A 21318-nucleotide genomic window follows, 5' to 3' on the forward strand; every position below is an offset into this window, starting at 1 on the left:
ATTAAAAGTACTAGTAATAACTATCTTTCTATTATTTAGCCTAATAATTAAAGCAATTGTTTTAATTTAAAAAATTAAACTAATTAACTATGAACGCGACAGAGATCGAATTGGGAAAATACTTAAGAAAACCAATGAGAGAGACAATACCCAGGAAATAATCCACCTAGACTTCACTTATTATTCTGACTCTAAATCAAACAATTTATTCACTTGTCTTGATCCGTAGAAATCCCTAAATTATGTTAATATATCTTTCGAGACTAAGAGCAATTGACTCTAGGTTGATTAATTAAAATCTCTTTCTAATTAAAACCTCTATCATCGCATTAACTCAATTTATGGATTCCCCTATTAAATTTGACTCTAATCCAGTAGATTTATGTCGTCTTATTTCTAGGATTGCAATCAACTCCGCTCAATTATGTTAGATCTACTCTTAAACAGGGACTTTTGCTCTACTGAATAAGCACATCAAACTTGGATTAATATCCTGAAAGTATTAAGGCAAGGATTAAGAACACATAATTAAGAACAAGAACAAGTATTTATCGTGTAATTCAGATAATTAAATAATAAGATTCATCGTAGGTTTCATCCTCCCTAGGTATTTGGGGAGTTTAGTTCATAATGTAAAAGGAAAACATCTCAAATTTAGAAAAACAACAAGACATAAAAAAACCCAAATAAACTTCGAGAGAAATTTGAAGGGAGATCTTCAATCTTGAAGTGGATCTGCTTCCGAGATGATTCCAATGGCTTTCTTCGAGTAATTTCTGCTTTCTACTCCATGTGTCCCCTTAAGTCCTCTTCTAGTGTGTATTTATAGATTTTAGAATGCTTAGAAACCCTAAAAATTAGCTTTTTCTATGTGTTTGGGAAATAGGGAATGATATCAACACAATCTGCTAGATTGGCGTGTGGCAAGCCCGTGTGGCTCACACGGATGTGTGCTCAGCCCGTGTGGAAATGGTCTTGGCCGTGTGGATCTTTAAATCAGCCCATTTAGTTTGTTTTGGCCCGTTTTCTTCTCCTTTTGTTCCCCTATACACACTTAAGTATGGAAACATGAAATTAAAGGATTAGAAGCATCAAATTCACTAAATTATATAATAAATCATCCAAAAACATGATAAGTATGAGATTAAAATGTGTTACTTTTATGGTTTATCACAGCCTCTGATTGAGAAATAAACTATGAAAAATCTATGGTTCTTTTCAGCCCTAACACCCTCAAGGGATCAAAGAAGATATTTTGGTGATCTCCTTGGAATGAAAATTATGGAGAAGTTTGAAAAATACTTAGGCATAAGCCTTCCTATTGGTAAAAAGAAAAAAAGAATCTTTCTTTGAGGTTACTAATAAATTTTCTTACAGGATAAATAGCTGGACTAAAAGATTACTTTTATATGGAGGCAAAGAGATTTTTATAAAGACGGTGTTACAATCTATCCCTATATAAGCGTTGTCTATTTTCTTAGCCCCTAAGATTGTGATCGAGGAGCTTCAATCAAAGATAAGTAGAACTTGGTGGTCTGGAAAGGAAAATGGAAAATATTGGTCGATGCTCTCGTGGAAGAATTTGTGCCTGCCTAAAAGGATGAGGGGGTATTGGTATTGTGATATGTGAATTTTTAACATTGTACTCTTGGATTGTCAAATGTGGAGACTCATCAACAACAAAGATTCCCTGTGTTTTAAAATTCTGTCTTCCAAGTACTTCCTCGATGATAATATTTTTAATGCTAAACGTTTGAACAAAGCTTCGTTTACTTGGGCGAGTATAGCTGCTATTGCGGAAAAGTTAAAAAAAGGTTTCAGCTGGCAAGTAGGTAATGGAGATTGTATTAATATTAGGGCTGATAACTGGGGTATTGAAGACTTAAATGGGAATACCCTCATTCTAAATATCATTAACCATGAGGTCAATAGTGTTAGAGATCTTTGGTTGGTGAATAATAGAAAATGGGATATTGATAAAGTCTATTTGATGAATGGGAAAGATTGGGGAGACAAAATTTGTAATCTACCCATTGGGAATGCGGGCTAGAGAGACAGAATTGTATGGTTCCACAACCCTCATGGTTGTTTCACATCAAAATCGGCTTATTCATGGCTTCTCCTGAAAGAAATAGGGTTCAGACCGCATAGGTTCTATTGGAAGTCTATATGAAAGTTTGATACTCTTCCTAAAATTCGGGTGTTTGCTTGGAGAGTTGGTCATGAGATTCTTCCTACAAATGTTAAAATTTCTTCCATCAGAATCGGTTTAAACCAAAGCTGCCCGAGATGTGGAGCCATGAATGAAACTTTGCTGTATGCTCTTCGAGACTACCCTACTTCTTGTGAAGTCCTTTCCATAGGAGGGTGGGATATGAGAGCTATGACAGAGCATTATGATAGCTGTGTAGATTGGCTGGAGAATATGATGAGATTTTTAGACAAAAGAGTAATGGCTGACTTGATAACCATTTTATGGAATTGTTGGAATAGTAAGAACAATTTCATTTTCAAGGGTAAAGAAGACAAAATGCATACTATTTGGGATAGAGCTAGCAACCTTGGCAAAGAATTCAGAATCTACAATTTGTTGAATACACATGTGCTCTCCCAGAATGATGATATGAAACAATGGGATAAACCTCCTATAGGCTATGTTAAAATAAATTTCAACGCAACAGTGAATGGTAACAGAATAGGGTACGGGGTTATCATTCAAGACAACAGTGGTTTTGTGCGGAGGAAGGGGTTTCATCTACACAAAAATGTCAGTTCAGGAGGCAGAATGTATTGCTTTTGAAAAAAGCATTGAGTTGGTCGGTTATCTCAATATTAATGGCGATGTGTTGTTTGAAACTGACCATGTGGGTCTTGTTAACATCATGAATAGTTGTAGAACGGACGTTACCATTATCGGGGCTAGAATCAAGGCGTGTAGAGCTGCCTTCAACAACTTTAAGTCGGCTAAATTAATTTGGTCAAATCGGTCTTGTAATAAAGTAGTTAATTTTATTTGTACTAAAATGTGTAGAGAAGATAAAACATGGGTTTTTGACATGGATTATCCAAAGAAGATCCACAATATTGTTCTTAGTGATGTTACGTAATAAATTGTGTTGACCCTTGTGGTCGCTTTTTGCTCAAAAAAATGCTAGAATCCATAATCTAAATTACTGAAATAATATTATATTTATATATATTTGCATGAATTGTGAATAAATATGTTAAAAGTATTTGTATTTGTGATTGTTGTAGATGTTGAGGATGTAGCTACTGCAAATATTCATGAAGAAATAAACGATTACCATGGATGCGAAATTGGTGTTTCTTTGGATGAGATTGATTTCTCAGCTACACAACCGCAACCATCTAGAAACCAAGATGATTCAACGTTTTCAAAGAAGAAAAAAAACTAGTTCTGATGCAAGTGAACAAATTTCTTTTACTTTATTTATTAATGCTATCACGTTATTAGGGGAAAACATACAGACTGTTAGCCTTGAAATAAGTAGGAGCATTGCCTCCGAAGTGCTAATTCAACAAAAGTCAGAAACGACCATTCAAAAAAGTGCTCTAGAATTATATCCGACCTTATGTGAAGTAGAAGGATTAACTGAGGATGAACGCTATCGTGCGTTGAGCAAAATTCCAGACCATCCAACGCAAATGCTCATTTTCTTTAGTTTACCTTCTTCTGTGCGATTGGAATGGGTAAGAAGATTTCTTTCTGATCATTAAAAATCATGGTTGTATTAGTTATGTTTTAGTAACTTTGGAAAGTACAATGACATGATAGAATGCCATAAAATATACTATTACAGTGGGTTATATATTATTTTTGTAATATTATAAATTATGATTTTTATGAATTCATATTTTAATAATAATTATATTAAGAATGTTATTAAATTACATATTATTTTATTAAATTGTATTAATAATAATTATGATAAAATATAATTAAATTATTTATTATTAAAATATATTTAACAATAATCTTATTAAAATTTAATAACAATAACAATAAACATCTATCTAAAAAATTCTACTAAAGGTACTTTGGTCATTTAATTCTTTTTCTTATGCTATTACAACATATATTCCATTCAACCAAACAAAAAATGCTATTATAGCTCTATTCCATCCCATTCAACCAAATAATTGAATTACTGATTACAGCTCTATTCCATTACAGCCATATTTTATTCTAGTGAACCAAACGTGTTGTAAAAAAAAAAAAACATGTTCTCATTGTTTTCAAAAAAAATGTTTTGGCAAAATGAAAAAAAAAAATGAAAATTAGTGATTTTTAAGTTTCATTTTATGCATCAAATTTACCCTAATTCGAATCCTAAACAACTTTTTTTATTTTTTTTACATTTAAACTTTTTTTTTTTAAATTTTCATCGTCTTTAAAAACACAATTCAATATTTTGGTAATACATACCAATTGTGTTTTCACCATTTTCATTATTGAGAATAAATTTCTATTTTCATTTACCAAACGTGTTTCTCAATTTTCAAAAAAAAATAGAGAATGTTCTCTAAAATAATTTTTCTTTTCATAGAGGTATGCTTGATAGGAAAGGAAAGATGAAAAAAGTTGACATTTTCTTTTCATTGATTGTTTGATAGAATTGAAAATAAGAGGAAAGAAAATAAAACTTTTAAAAATACATAATTTTGAACTAATATACACCTATCTCTCATTTTCTCTTCTCTTATCATTCCAATTTATAAGAATTGGTTTTTATACGTTAGAATGAAAAATGGTCATCTTTTCTATTTTCTTTTCTCTCACTTTATTTTTCCTACCAATTACAATCAAAATTTATTTTATTTCCACATTTTCACTCCCTCTTTCCAGCCTTTTACATTTCCACTCAACTAAGCAAACCCATAATGTATGTCAAAACTATACATGAACTTTGATTCAATGTACAATGTCATACATGAACTTTGATTTTTTGCAATTTTGTACATGAAATTTTAATTTGACTCAAATTTCACAAATTACTAATAATATTATCAAATTAACACCATTTTACATTGATATGTTGCATAAACTGTGGAGTGTGCCTCACATTTCAGATGAAACAGAGTTGACGTCATGGCAAGGAAGAACCTACATCCTAACTAGAAGAATCGTCATGTCCCAATGACACAAAGAAGGACGTCCGGACGAGGCAATATGCTACGTCACGGCGTGGCAACGTGTTCCCTACTAAACCAGGTTTCTTCTCCTAGTTAAGCCCAACTATCTTTTCCCAATCGAACTCTTATACCTTTAGGATATTTTAATTAGATTAGTCACAAATTTTAACCTATAAATAGGACTTTTAATAATCCTAAAGAGTTTGATTCAACAACATAATTAAGAGAGAGTTTTGTGGAAATTTCGGGAGAACTTTGTATTATTTCAGGTTCGGGTTTGTTTGTTAATTCATCTTGTACTCCTTTTTCGATTTTTTCCGTTTTAGTAAAAAAAAATTTGCTCGTGGTTTTTTATCCTATTCGGAGGGGTTTCTCCATGTAAATATTTGTTTCCAATTTTTCTCTTTTTTCTTTCTTGTTCATTGCATAATTCTGGTTTAACCCAACATAAACAAACAATTATATTAATCTTATATGAAAATAAATATATATATTCATTTCTTTAAATGTTTACAAATGAATCAAAATCAAAATTCCATATATAGATATATGTGAACCACGACTCAAATTAACTTCATATATTAAATTACATATTAAATCAACATTTATATATAAATTTATAACTATCCCTTAAATTTAAATTCTAAACTTGTTAGAGATTACCGATCAAAATTCAAGTAAAGTTCCAGGCAACTTTCTTAGCTCTACAGCCTACACTTGTAAATGAATAGGAAAAGAAATGACGCAAATAATGTCCAGTGATATCTTGGCACAAAACTGATTGCCAAATTACATTACTAGATAATGATTGTAAATATACGAAAAGAAATCTACTTTAATATAATTTAATTTAAGAAACAACAAAGATGCGGCTAAAAGTTTTACTCACAACTAAAAGAATACTGATCTCTAGACTATCCAGCAAAGCAAAAGGAAATTCATGGTTTGGGATATTCATATTTTGGACGCATGAAGGGTGGGTTGAAAATGACGGGCATTGTTTATACCAATACAGAGGATGATATACTCGAAGCAGCTAAAATCTAATTAAGATAGACATATATATACATGTAGCCTTGCCACCTAAGTTTTTTCACCAATCAATAATGATAAATTATTTGTCATTTATTACGTTATATTTCCTGATTTGGGTGAAAAGCACAACATAATTCTCTCAACTGGATCGGTAATTTTTGAAATGTATATATATACAACACAATGCTTGCGAATATATTTCATATATGCCAATGATTAGGCCACCTACAAGTTTGTTTTTATGTAATAATTCCTAATTTCTTTTTTTATGATAATTGGATGAGGTTTTATTGAATTTTTTTTTAATAAATGTAAGGGGTGTAATACGAAAACTTCTCAAGAGGTCATCCATCTTAGTACTATTCTCGCCCACACATGATTATTTGTGAAGTTTTGATGAGATCTAGTGCAATAGTACCTTTTCCTTAATAAATAACTTAATTTGCTTTTGTATTTTTCTTAAAACGAAGGATTTCATTTGGGATTATTCTACTTCGTGCGTGGGATTCATTTGCTTAGGATATACCGCCTGGAATAATAATAGTCTTTACAGGTTGGAACAACGAGGCTTTTATCATTACCTGTTTGTTCACAAATTACGTTCAACATATATAAATTACACGACCCAAGTTTTTTATTTTCAAGGATATTCCAACAGAAAGTCCAGAAGGGAGCATAACAAGTTCAATCTCATGGCAAAGAGGAACATTTCATCTTTCCTTGTTGTTTTGGTGTCACTACTTGCAGTAGCTTTGGCAGAGGCGACAACAGAACCGCCGGCTGTCTACATCTTCGGGGACTCAACCCTTGATGTTGGGACTAATAACTACATACCTGAATGCCTCGCAAAGGCAGATTTCTATTTCAACGGCATTGATTTCCCTTACTCAGAGCCAACGGGGAGGTTCAGCAATGGTCTTAACACTGCTGATGAAATAGGTACAATAATATCCAACATTTGTTTAATTCAAGTGATTGGTTTTTGTTTCCATTTCCTTTATGCTAATTATTGATGACATGGTTTTGTTTAGTGAGGCTGTTGGGTCTGCGGAGGAGTCCACCACCGTTTCTCCAGCTTGTCAATGATCCGTCGACTTTCAGGAAGAATATACTAAAGGGCGCCAACTTTGCCTCTGGAGGATCCGGTATTTTGAATAGTACTGGACAGTATCAATACGTGAGCATTTTGTCAAAACTCCACATTAAGATTTTTGCCTACAATTAATTCCCCTTTAAACATTAATTATATTTTTGCCTATATAGAGTGAGAAAATCCCATATTATTGCCTGTATTATGCCTCTTTAAACCCAGATTATATATAAATGAAGTTCATGGAGAGAAGTGTTTTCCTGTGTAAAACAAATAATAAACCGTTGGGAGAAATAGTAGTAGACTTTAAACATTTAATCTGACATGATTGATTGAACATGATTATAAGATTAAATAACAATGAAAAATCATATCATAGTTTTGGACTTAGTAATGATAATATAAACCTAAAAGAATTAAATAATGTTAAATTGAAGTAGAGAGATTGAATCTCAAATTCAATGTAATAGAGGAGTGAAAACAAAATTAGACGTTAAAAAATACTAATTGGGCAATCGGTAGTCCACTTCGCATAATGCCATGATTTTGCATCCTAGAATGCTAGAACCTCAAGCCGATCGCCACCATGTCATCGTCAAGGAATATCCATCTCTTACCCATGTTTCAAATATTTATTTATTTTTCTTGTGAAATTCTCTGAATGAGGGAAAATAAATCTGAAGGTTTACATTATGACCTGCAGAGAAAGGTCATATCCATGGGGGATCAGATCCAACAATTCTCAACCGTTCGATCAAATATCACAAATATGACGGCCAGTGATGCAGCTACCGATGCCATTCTTTCCAAAGCATTCTTTCTTATCAGCGTTGGCAGCAATGACATCTTCGAGTACCTGCTTAACATCACCAGACCACCAATGACCATACCGGAGTTCAATGCCACCCTTGTATCCACATATGAATACCATTTAAAGGTTTGTCACGTACCATTTGGCCCTTCTTTAGTTTCACTTATTGTGCCTTAAATCATTACTAACTATTAGCATCTATTGTTGACTCACCTTCAAGACTCTATACGAGCTTGGCGCCCGAAAGTTAGGTATCTTAACCGTTCCACCGATCGGGTGCACCCCATTTGCTCGAGCTAGAGCCAATGGTAACTGTTCCGAGCCAGCTCGGCGGTTTGCGCAAGCATTCTATACAGAGGCTGTGGCCTTACTAGAAAAGCTTAGCTCCCAAGTCCCAGATTTAAGGTATTCGCTGGCCAATACGTATTTGATGACCACCGGTATGATGGAAAATATGTTCGCCTTCGGTAAGCATTTCCCGTTTCAATTATAAATTGTAACCATTAAATGATAGTTACTATACCACAGGCTACAAGCCCAAGCTCTTTGTGATTCAGGTTTAAGGGATATTACATCGGCCTGCTGTGGAAATGGAACGTACGCATGCAATCAAACGGCTAGCTTTTGTTCTAACCGTGACGAATACTTGTTTTGGGACCAGTTTCATCCGACACAGCGAGTTTCGGAGTTGGCAGCCTTAACACTATTCGGTGGATCCGAATCGTTTGTGGCTCCCATGAATTTCAGTCAGTTGTTGGGGGTTAACATTTAGGAACCATCCCCCGCAAACACACAGTCTCGCATCTTAATATTGTTTTCTAACACATGAAATAGTGAATTTTGGATATTCATTCGACCGCTCCAATCCAAACATGCGATTCAAATAGCTATTGAGTCGACCTGTTTGTCCTTAAACTTCACGTTCTGAACCTACTCAACTTAAATAAGATCATATATGTAATCTGCAATAATCAAGTGGACTACCATTCTTAACGAGATGCGAGACAAGTATTTTCTATACTATTATAATTCACCTATTTTGTTGTTTTCTGTCGTACAATATTAGTTAACATGGCATTGGCAATGACGCCACTCGGAGCTTTTAATCAAGTTTAACGACTCCATTCATTTGAATTATTTATTATTACTTCAATGGGGAAAATCAATTAGTGCATTGTACATATCAAAGTTAACCTTTTTCCCATTTACCGCATCATTCTAAAGCTTAGTTAACGTTGCTTTGATTTAAATTTTAGTAGTTAATATTAATGTTAAAAATGTTGAAATAAATTCATTAATATTATGATTTTTCAATAAAAATATAAAAATTAATTTATTATAACTCATTATTAATATTTTGATATATCAAATACAATTTTTTAATATTTTTAAAAATTAATATTAATTATTTGTAAAATTCAATTTGAATATATAAACTATATTTTAAATATTAAAATATTATAATTAAAAATTTAAAATATATAACTTATATATATTTAAAATAAATTTTAATAGAAAAATAATTTTATATCTAATATAAATATTACATAACATACATTGAATTAAAAATCTCATTTGAGTCGATTGAGTCTTAGTTCGTTTAGCATAGATATTGATACCAATGCAAGAGGACGTGGATTTGAGTGTGCTGCAATGTATTATCCTACTATTTATGGGCTAAGAAAGACTATGAGTATTTTTAAGTATTGTATAAAAAAACAAACATAACAAAAATTTATAATGAAATTATTTAAAAATTATATATATATTTTTAAAAAAAACCTCTTTTTCTAAACTCAAAAGCTAAAAAAAATATTCTTATACATTTGGGTTCACTTTTGACTCCAAAAAATTTATCTATTTAATATTGTTTATAACATCAAAATACTTATAATTCAGAAGAAAAAAAGCCTAAGCATCTAAATGAAAGACAAAAGAAGGGCCGACGTTTATCGTTGCGATTTAGGTTTGATTAGGAAACCAAAGCAGATTCAAAACGCCGCGATTAACCACTCCTTTTTTGTACAATTGCATCAGTGCTCTCTCTTTCGATAACAAGCCTCCAATGCAATTTACTTGCGCGATTATCGGCGAAACATCCAATGAAAACTCATTGGAGGTCGGCTTTTTCTTTTTTATCCCTTTTTTCATTCTTTTTGTCTTTTGTAATTATTGCTTGTGTTTATTGTTTGTTTTGATTTAGATTATGTTTGATAAATTAAAAAGTTAAGTTGTAAAAAGAATTAATTGTTGAAAAAAAAATTAATTTAAGTGTTAAAATATATTTAGTATTTTATTTAAAATTAAATATAGAATATAATTAGATTATTTGCTAAATGATAGTATAATCATAAATGAAATATGAAGTTTTGAATATGTTGCTAGCAAGCAAACAAAATGTTCGAAAGGAGTGATAGGGAAGTGGGCAGTCCTTTGGCACCAAACTAAACAATAAACAAAATTGAACACACGAGAATTATTTATACAGTTCGGTTTCCTTACGCATATGGCACCTAATTTAGTGAAAAATTTCAACTCGCTTCAACAATTACAACAAGTGAATCTAACCTATCACACAGTCCGTGACAATTCTCCTCACTTTTAAACATTGAAGATCAATACTCTCACCACTAAGTTCACCTCTCTGAACTCAGCAAGTAAAACCATAACACAAATAATTTTATTATCAAAATGTACTTTTAAGAAAAGTTCCTCACTTGAATAAGATATGTAATGACCCGAATTTTACTGTTACCGGAAAAGTATATTTTTGGGTCTCCGTTTTTAAAAAACGGATTCGTAAATATTTATTAAAAATATTTACGAAGTAAAATGAGTGGTTAATTAGAGTTTATTAAGTGAATTTAATTTAATTAAGAGTAATTAAGTAAAAGGACCAAATTGAATAAAGTGTGAAAGTTTAATTGTAAATTAAAAGAAAAAAGAGAGGACCAAAATGGAATTATGCCATTTGTCCTAAGTGAGGCGGCAAATACATAAAAATCTTTGATTTTTATGCTTAAATATGTATATTAAATTATTATTATTATTATTATTTATTATGGTTTTATATTTGATATTTATTAATGTTATTTTTATTAAATTGATATTTATTATGAAATAAATTAAAAGTTGACAAATGTATGGTAATAAAATATACATGTGTAATGAATTAAATACATACATGTGTAATACAATTATATAATTACTTATAATATAAGAATTATTATTATATTATTTATATATGGTAAAGTAAATGAAATAAAGAAACAAAAGAAAAAGAAAAAGAAAGGAGAAAGAACAGAGAGCAGGGACGAAATAAGGGAAGGAAAGAAGGAAAAAGAAAGGAAAGAAAGAAAAAGGGAAAGATGGGGGTTTGATGCTTGAAGCTTAAATAGATAAGTCAATTTAGCTATTTTTACTTAATTTTTATGTTTTAAAAGCTTTGGAACAAGGTTTTGATGAAATTAAGTAGATATATTGAAAGTTATTGGATTTCTAAATATGGTTCATGTTGAATAAAATGATAAATTAAGGGCTAAATTGATAGAAATTTAAGTTAGAAGTGAGATAAGGATTGAATTGTAAAGTAATTCATAAGTTTTGAATAGTAGGGACTAAATTGAAAGAATTTCAAAATTATGGTTCTATGCTGAAATTAGAGAGCTGAAATTAGTTTAAAGTGAAAATTGAATGAAAATATTAAGTTAAATGTGAAGAATAAAAGTTAGTCTCGGTTTGGGACTAAATTGGAATTTAGACAAAAGTTGAATAAAAATTGAAACATTCAATGTGAAAATTGTACTGTATTAATGATTATAAATTGTATTAATTTCGTAGCTATCGGGGTGACGAAAAATCCTCGGTTAAGAAAGGAAAAGACGAGGTCAACGAGGGTTAGCTCGAAAATCACGGTTTGTATTTCTATAAACCGAATCTAATAATTATTTTTTGAATTTATTATTTATATGAATGGTAAGTATTATTATTATTATTATTATTATTATTATTATTATGGTATTGAATTGAATAAAATTCATGAATTATTAGTGATTATTGATATTGAATAGAATATGTGAATATTGAGTGGAAAAATTGAAAATGTATATTGCATTGAAATTGATTTGCTTTGTGCATATTGAAATTAAATTACGAATGAAATTGAAAATTTAAAAGTTTACTGAATACCCTATTAACTGTATCGGGCTAGTCGGATATAATTGGCATGCCATAGGATTGGAAGTGTTCAAGGATATTCCGACTTTGTGTCGATGAGACACTATACATGTCAACTACTATGACTGTTCGGATTAGTTTCAAGAGGTACTCCACTGATCGTTATCTTATTATCGCTCCAGATTTGTTCCGATGAGATACCTTGTGTACCGCCATCATATCTTTATCTTTATCATTCATTATTACCCTTACGGTGTATTCGGCTTCGGTTGATGAAACACTGTATACTATCCCCGGTGTGTGGGTTGGATCCGTGTATCCGTCCAGGTCCGAGTCATGTTAATAGGGGTAATGAAAAGTATTAAAGACCGCTCTCATTGAATAATTGGTCATTACGAATAAACGATCGATCTTGAATAAATGAATATTCTTGATTAACGATTGTTCTTTGTTGACTAACTGATGCTTGAACGATAAAGATCAATTGGTTGTTACTAAAGAATATTGACTGTTATTGAAATGAGATAGTACAAAATATTAAATGAAAGGTGGATAATCAAGGATATCAAAGAATGAATGTTATTAATTTATTATTTATTGACTGTTATGTCTAAAAAGACTGCTTGATTGCATGACAGATGAAGATTACTATATAGTAATGAAAGTATATTGAAGACCGATTAATAAGGTTTTAAAGCTAAATAATGAAGAGTAAATGGTTGAAGTATTAAGATTCTAAAGTAATGCTTAAAGTTTAAGAATACATGAATGTTGACTGCTAATGAAAGTAAATGTTATATTAATTGTTGAATGATGAAATGAAAGGTATAAATGGACAATGAAGGTAGACTGAATCAAATGGTAAGGTTTATATGTTATGAAATTAAGTTAAATGATTGAAGTATAGAGACTATGAAGTTAAAGTTTAAAGCTCGAATGTATATATGAATGACGAGTATTATTATTTAGTGATTTACAAGTTTACTATGATTATTATATGACTTAAGTAAATGTTAAATTTCTTACACTATTCAGTACTTCTGTTTATAGAAATACCACTGAGTTTATACTCAGCGTATGGTTTGTTTCCGTGCGCAAGTTAGGTTAAAGACAGATCGTCGAATCAGCATCTTAAGCCAATCCCGAACTCAAAAAGGTAACGCATGTTAATTATCGATAATGGCATGTACCTATGATGTCTTAAGTGTGTTATATTGGATTGTGATTGTAATAGTGAAATAAGTAAATTGATAATTGATAAGTGTTTAAAGTTAAGTATTAGATAATATATAAAATGCGTTTGGATTGATTTGATATTGGTATTTGTATTGGTTGTGGATTGAAATTTACAAGATTGGTAAATTTTTAAAATACAAGGTTCATTTTGAGTTCACATAGTTTGTCACACGGGCGTGTGCCTTGGTTGCCACGACCATGTCTTAAAGTCAGTTTAGTACACGGGTAGGCCACACGGACGTGTGTTGTGACCGTGTTAAAAAGTCAGTGTTGCACACGGGCTGAGGACACGGGTGTGTCCCAAGCCACACGGGCGTGTGGTATTGTTTTCAAAGAGGAAAATTTGAAATTGTATGAAAAATTTTCTAAGCCTCCGATCGAACCCTGATTGGATTTAAATGTATATAGTAAGCACTGTGGGCCCATTAAGGATATTATAAGATTCAAATCAAGTAACATTACTCAAATATTTCTGTTTCAAGTGTTAAATGACTGTAAAGACCGGTAATGCTCTGTAATCCTGTTCCGGTGACAGGACAGGGTTAGGGGGTGTTACAATTAGTGGTATTAGAGCAAATCGGGTTTTGCTGATTCTAGAATTAAGTTGAGTACAGAAAGGAGTCTAGAGGTACATGCCATAATTAAGTTGAAATTAAGTCAGGATCGGATGCTGATGTAATTGTTTGTTACTATTTTATGGTCGGAAATGTTAAACGAACATATCGATGGTATTGATTATGAAATGTATACTGGAGACAAATAGTCTCGTGAATTAAATGAAAATTGAATTGGTAATGTTGAGTAGTAACTCAATGAATAATAGATTACTGAATATTGACCGATGAAATGATAAGAAAATGGATGATATAAAATTATTTAGAATTACGACTGATGCTCTATGGTGAGTGGAAAGAATTGTATTTGTTACGAAATCTACCCCTCCTGTTTCTCAATCGGTTCCCGAAGTGCTTCAAGGTATAGAGCTTGACTGAAAGGATAAGTTATCTGTTGCTGGTCCTCTATAAATATAATATGGAAGAATTAAAAATTTCAGCTAAATTCAATTTCAAAAGAATTGAAATTGCTTAAAGAACGTTATCAGGGTTGTAAAGGAAATTTCTTTGTTCACCGATTAAATGTTAGAAAAGTATGATATTTCTGTTAAAAGATTCAGCTTGTTAGCGGTGAAAAAGATATTGATCTATGTTGTGATTATAAAAGGGTTATTTGGAAATTTTCTGAAAACAAGTTTGAAAGAAATGTATATATCAGTTAGAAATCTCTTGATCAGAGATGTGAAGAATTCCTGAAGCTTAATCAGTGTTATATGATTGTAATTGTATATGAAAGGAATGTGTTCGATTGAATGATTATACCTGATGATATATTTTGATAGAGACTGTAAGGTACAAATGGTTTGAAGACAGTTTAAACGAAGATATAAAGCCGAAGAGTTTAGTAAAAAGAAAAAAACAGATTGAGATGAAAGTTAAAACTTCAAGTATAAGATTGAGATACCCAATGCTTCAGTCCAAGATCTTGAATTACGTTTGAGAAAGATATGGAAAATGTGGAATGAAAAGTGGAACATGTGTTAGACATGATTTACTTAATTATTATCCTAGTGATTGTTTGAAGAAAGTTGAGAAAGAAAATTATTCAGATTTTAAGACCGAATAACACAGTTAACAGAGATAGATCATCCTGTAACTTCAGAAATATGAGGGAAACCCGAAGCATAATAAAGGATTTCATTGCAAAATCTAAAGGATAAATATCAGCCAGGGCATATGTGAATCGTATGTTTCTCTACCGGATGTCATTACAGGTACTTTTTTTTATTGACAGTGATATGATTATTTTAAATTGATAATGGTTTGATCTATTTCTATGACTGCATGAATTCAGTATCTACTAAAGATTTGCCTACTGAGTTCACTGAATTTTGGTTGAAGTATCAAATTTCCAGATCAGTATTTATAGGCTGATAAGATCTGCAAGAACTATTTAATAATGATACCAGGATACTATTTTCTGTCCGATCTGATATTATTACTGTTTGATACGATCTTGAGAATGGAATGGTTAATTCTACATGATGCTATGGTAAATTATAAGCGGAAGTATATTATATTGCAAAAGCCAAATGATGAAATGATTTGTTCGAATCAGAAAGGACTGAATGATTTGTCTATTGTGATATTGAACATGTCAATACAGAAATGTGCCGAAAAGGGTTTATGATACTTACTCTGCTTATGTATTGGATATTAAAGTGTTCAAGTTAAAGTTTAAATTAGTGACAACAGTGCGAGAGAATTTTGATGTATTTCTGGAAAAGTTACTCTTATTACTGTTGATTGAAGAAGGATTCTGGATGATATGGTTACTACAGAATGATGTGGAAATTGGAATGATCTGATAAACGTCAATAAGATTCTGATTAATTGAAAGTTCCGTTAACTGAATTATTAGTTCTGGTTCAGTCTAAAATTCGGTAAAGAAAATTTGTGATTTATAGGGACAGTAATGTTTTGATACAAGAAGATAAACTAATGGTTTATATTACTGAAAGTTAAAGTCACATGGGAAGAATTATCAGATATACGATTCGGAAGTGGTAGCTATTATTCTGGTATCAAAAGATTAAAATATGATAACAGGTTATCATCCGGGAAAGACAAATGGAGTTATGTATACTCAGAATTTAAGGTTTTGCTTAATGTTATGAACTATGAACATCCGACTGTGATCATCTAAAGATGGCTCAATTCTAGTTGAGATAAAAATTAATCTGATTTCTTTACAGCAGGTTTGCAAAGCTTAGAAATGTGATAACGAGTTATCGGTTAAATGAGAATAGTGTACAAATGACTTTTGGCTGAATATTTCGGATTGGATCTGATAATTGTCTGCTATTTGGAAATAGAAGTGGTATCGAAGAATTCAAAATTTATACAGAAGAATTTGCATGAAATTTATAGCAGTACTATATCTACACATGTTGGAGGGAATAAGTTGTATGGTGAATTAAAGAAGATATGCTAATGACTTGAAATGAAAACTAATGATGATAACAGAGTGGAAATGGATAGAATTTATACGGATTTTGAATTGGAATTATCTCTGTCCATGAAAAAGAAAGATGATATTTGAACAATCATCGAAGGTAAGGCGAAGTTTGTATATTTTATTCTGGTATGAATGAAATCCTTACTTAATAATTATCTGAAATATGGGTTTCTGAGATCGTCAGATTCATGGTATGGTAATTTTTATTATTTCTGATTGAAATACATGGTTTATATTCTGATTCTAGATCAAGTACAAGAAGTTCAGGATATGTAATAATAGTTTACAGTACTGTATAAAATTCTGTATGATTGTAAATGTAGAATTTCATAGTATTTGATTAAATATGGTGAGAAAATGAATATCCAAAGTTGTTTGATTCATGAAACCTAAGAAAAGTGAAAGTGATCGGATTAGATTGAAATCAGTTTCTGACAGACAGAAATTATAAGTGGACTTGAAAGGTCGAGACATCGAGTATTATGCTAATGATAAGGATTTGGTACTTAAAAGATACAGATCAGGTCTTCTACATGTTACCTCGACAAAAGATATTGAGATCTGAATTGATTTATTGTATGAAAAAGAAGAACCGATTGAGATCCTAGTTTGAAAGGTAAAGCCATAGTACTGAGGAAGTAACACGGGAACCGAAAGAAACAGTGAGATCTCTATAACCCCACCTCCTTTTAGGAAAATTTCGAGGACGAAATTTATTAAAGGGGGAGAATTGTAATGACCCGAATTTTACTGTTACCGAAAAAGTGTATTTTCAGGTCTCCGTTTCTGAAAAACGGATTCGTAAATATTTATTAAAAATATATACGAAGTATAATGAGTGGTTAATTAGAGTTCACTTAAGTGAATTTAATTTAATTAAGAGTAATTAAGTAAAAGGACCAAATTGAATAAAGTGTGAAAGTTTAATTGTAGATTAAAAAAAAAAGAGGACCAAAATGCCAATTATGCCATTTGTCCTAAGTGAAGTGACAAATGCATAAAAATCTTTGATTTTTATGCATAAATATGTATATTAAATTATTTTTATTATTATTATTTATTATGGTTTTATATTTGATATTTATTAATGTTATTTTTATTAAATTGATATTTATTATGAAATAAATTAAAAGTTGACAAATGTATGGTAATAAAATATACATGTGTAATGAATTAAATACATACATGTGTAATACAATTATATAATTACTTATAATATAAGAATTATTATTATATTATATTATTATATATATATATATATATATAGTAAAGTAAATGAAATAAAGAAACAAAAGAAAAAGAAAAAGAAAGCAGAAAGAATAGAGAGCAGGGACGAAATAAGGGAAGGAAAGAAGGAAAAAGAAAGGAAAGAAAGAAAAAGGGAAATTTGGGGGTTTGATGCTTGAAGCTTAAATAGGTAAGTCAATTTAGCCCTTTTTACTTAATTTTTATGTTTTAAAAGCTTTGGAACCAGTTTTTGATGAAATTAAGTAGATATATTGAAAGTTATTGCATTTCTAAATATGGTTCATGTTGAATAAAATGATGAATTAAGGGCTAAATTGATAGAAATTTAAGTTAGAAGTGAGATAATGATTGAATTGTAAAGTAATTCATAAGTTTTGAATAGTAGGGACTAAATTGAAAAAAAATCGAAATTATGGTTCTATGCTGAAATTAGAGAGCTGAAATTAGTTTAAAGTGAAAATTGAATGAAAATATTAAGTTAAATGTGAAGAATAAAAGTTAGTCTTGGTTTGGGACTAAATCGGAATTTAGACAAAAGTTGAATAAAAATTGAAACATTCAATGTGAAAATTGTACTGTATTAATGATTATAAATTGTATTAATTTCGTAGCTAACGGGGTGATGAAAAATCTTCGGTTAAGAAAGGAATATGAATTGATGGTGAGATGAAATGAGATTATGATATATGAATTTGTTTATACAATGTGATTAGATCATTAGTACCTTATTAATTGTTCGGGAAAAGTTGGATATAATTGGCATGCCATAAGATTAGATTGTGTACGAGTTTATGCACTTTGTGTGTTAGGATTCACTTTGTGTGCCAATATTTCCTTCAGTTTATCAGATGATGCACTGCAGTGCCAAATTGGTGTGTTGGTTGGTTGATCCGTGTATCCGTCTTGAGTCTAAGTCCAGTTAATAGGGATTATAATGTACCACCCTAACCCATCTCCATCATCAGATTAAGGTTATGAAGCATTACTATACACAATAGAACCTTTAACTTCAAAACATATCAATAATATAATTTAATATTAATTTCCAATAAATCATTACAATCATAGCAAACATACACATTTGGGCCTTAAATTGAACCTTCGAGCCCTAAAAAAATAATTTGAAAACAATCGAGAATCATTTTGAATCAAATTGAAAAATTTTGGGAAAAACATGAAAAATTGAAAAACAATGGTCACACGGCCGTGTGGCCAGGCCATGTGAAGCCCAGACCGTGTGAACATTAGAAGTAAGGACACACTGTCATGTCCCAACCCATGTGTCTTCCTGTTTAACTCACTAACTTGGGTTACACGGCCATGTCGTAAGCCGTGTGACAGATCGTGTGAAACCTGCACCTAAAATTAAAATGAACAAGACCGTGTCCCAGGCTGTATGCAGCACAAATTGCCCCTAAACCAACCCATTTCTAACCCTATTCTTATACACCAAGACATACCATTTCTACAAGTGTTCATATGATCAAAACACATTCCAATCACGCTCAAAACATACCAAATCAATCATCCAAAGTTCTAACCAATGTACCAATAATAGGTACCACAATTACGATCAACCTTGTTTCATTTTAACATTTCAAAATCGACCATTTAGCACATTTCTAGCATACCAAATAACCATTTTTTTTTCATAACATTAACCGACAAGCCATTTGCTTCCAAGAGGCATGAATAAAGTACCAAAACACAAATCTCATTTGATCTAATTGCCTATCCAATGTACCCTCATTGGTACCACAATTTAAACGTCCAAACAAATTCATACTCAATATTTACAAGACATTATCAAAGTCTCTGTTTCATCACATATGTTTACCATATAAAAAGCTAATCACTAAAGGTATTTAGCTAATGACCAAAAACACATCAAGTTTCAAACATGCACCAAAGATACTAAACATTTATAACCACAAAGCTTACTCAAACTAACTTATAAACAACATTATTATAAACAAAATAATTTAAGGGCTTTTAGTTCATGTCATTTATAACCCGACATCAATATATTCAAATCTTCTATCGAGATAAAGGATGGATAGTGTGAATGTACTCTGATTTGATTCCAACTGATCGAGCTTTTTGACAGTCTACATGACAAGGAAAAACAACTACGTAAGCAACTAGGGCTTAGTAAGCTCATATAAAGGAAACTTAACTATTCAACATAAATGATTAAACCATCAAAACATTGCTCATTTAAAATTATGCATACATTTCCTTTCAATTCACAACACACCAAAAGGTTAGTAGGTGTATTAAAGTGCATATCCAATCAATTAAACATGAAACATATCAATATGAAGTTCAATACATAATTCCTCAATCTATTACTCAATTTGTTCCCTTTTCATTTCATATTCATATACCAATAATTTTCCATTTCATGTTTCCATAACACAGTCCTTTTCATATACGCATCCATTCATTGAAACTTAAATCGTCCGTTGAATCAAATGAAATAACACCGAATACTTAGAAAATACTTATATAACCATTTAATTCCCTAAACACACCACAACATCACGAGTTAACATTTTTATAGACATATGAAGCATATAATCACACCAAGGCATTAACATTCATTATTAAACTATACTAGTCAAACGTTCAACTCGTATTCATACTTACGACACATACCTCACCTGAAATGTGTTACCTAAATAGTAAATGATCAGAGGGTGTCATGGTGTCTTTCAATCATGGTCTTATTCATTCTCAACTTGATGCCACAGTGCCTTTCAACCATGGTCTTATTCATTTTTCATTGTGTTGCCATAGTGTCTTTCAACTATGGTCTTATTCGTTTGATTCGTGATGTCATATCGTCTTTCAGTGATGGTCTTACTCGATAAAATCGTGATGCCATAAAGTATTTCCGCTATGGTTTTACTCGATAGAATCATGATGCCATAACGTCTTTTAGCTACCGTCTTACTTGATAGAATAGTGATGCCATAACGTCTTTCAACTATGATCTTACTCGTTTCTAGTATGGTGCCATAGTGTCTTTCAACAATGGTCTTAATCATTTCCTTCAAGCTAACGAAATTGATTCATATATAATCAATTAGATATTAAACAATCGAAACAATAACTAATTGATTTAATCAAGTTACGAATTTACCTTAACAATAATAGTTGTAAAAACGAAGCTGACGACTAGTCTAACACTTTAGTTTTTCCTCGGTTTAGACCCATTTGGTTCATTTCTTAATCTCAACTCACAACCATGCAAGGAGAAATGCTTGGACGGATCTCTTTTCTTCAACAATGGTTATTCGGCTAGAAATGTTGAAAGAACAAGATGATAGCCATTGTTTTACTCTTTGTTTAAGTTAATACTATTTTTCTTTACTAAATTACCATTTTGCCATTAAAATAACATATATTAAATATAAAATATATGTAATAACCATCCACTTAAACAAAAAAAGGTTAATTTTCCTAAAAAATCCTCCACTCCTATAATCTTATT

General features: G+C 31.1%; 1 protein-coding gene across 1 annotated transcript; it reads left to right on the top strand.

The window, feature by feature from the left end:
* The first annotated feature begins 6881 nt into the window (after positions 1-6881).
* On the top strand, positions 6882-8862 carry LOC108473153 (GDSL esterase/lipase At4g28780-like). The gene is made up of 5 exons (XM_053021253.1): positions 6882-7128; positions 7221-7366; positions 7983-8216; positions 8311-8495; positions 8619-8862. Exons 1-5 carry the CDS (start codon positions 6882-6884, stop codon positions 8860-8862), a joined length of 1056 nt encoding a protein of 351 aa, XP_052877213.1.
* Positions 8863-21318: the final 12456 nt, after the last annotated feature.

The sequence above is a fragment of the Gossypium arboreum genome, chromosome 11 (assembly GCF_025698485.1).
Source record: "Gossypium arboreum isolate Shixiya-1 chromosome 11, ASM2569848v2, whole genome shotgun sequence".
Classification (NCBI taxonomy): Eukaryota; Viridiplantae; Streptophyta; class Magnoliopsida; order Malvales; family Malvaceae; genus Gossypium; species Gossypium arboreum.

Bases quoted from the DNA above. Each gene is read 5' to 3' on its own strand.
- LOC108473153 (XM_053021253.1), top strand. From the start codon at position 6,882: ATGGCAAAGAGGAACATTTCATCTTTCCTTGTTGTTTTGGTGTCACTA. The intron at 7,129-7,220 runs GTACAATAATAT...GGTTTTGTTTAG, and splicing joins TAACACTGCTGATGAAATAG to TGAGGCTGTTGGGTCTGCGG. The intron at 8,496-8,618 runs GTATTCGCTGGC...ACTATACCACAG, and splicing joins TCCCAAGTCCCAGATTTAAG to GCTACAAGCCCAAGCTCTTT.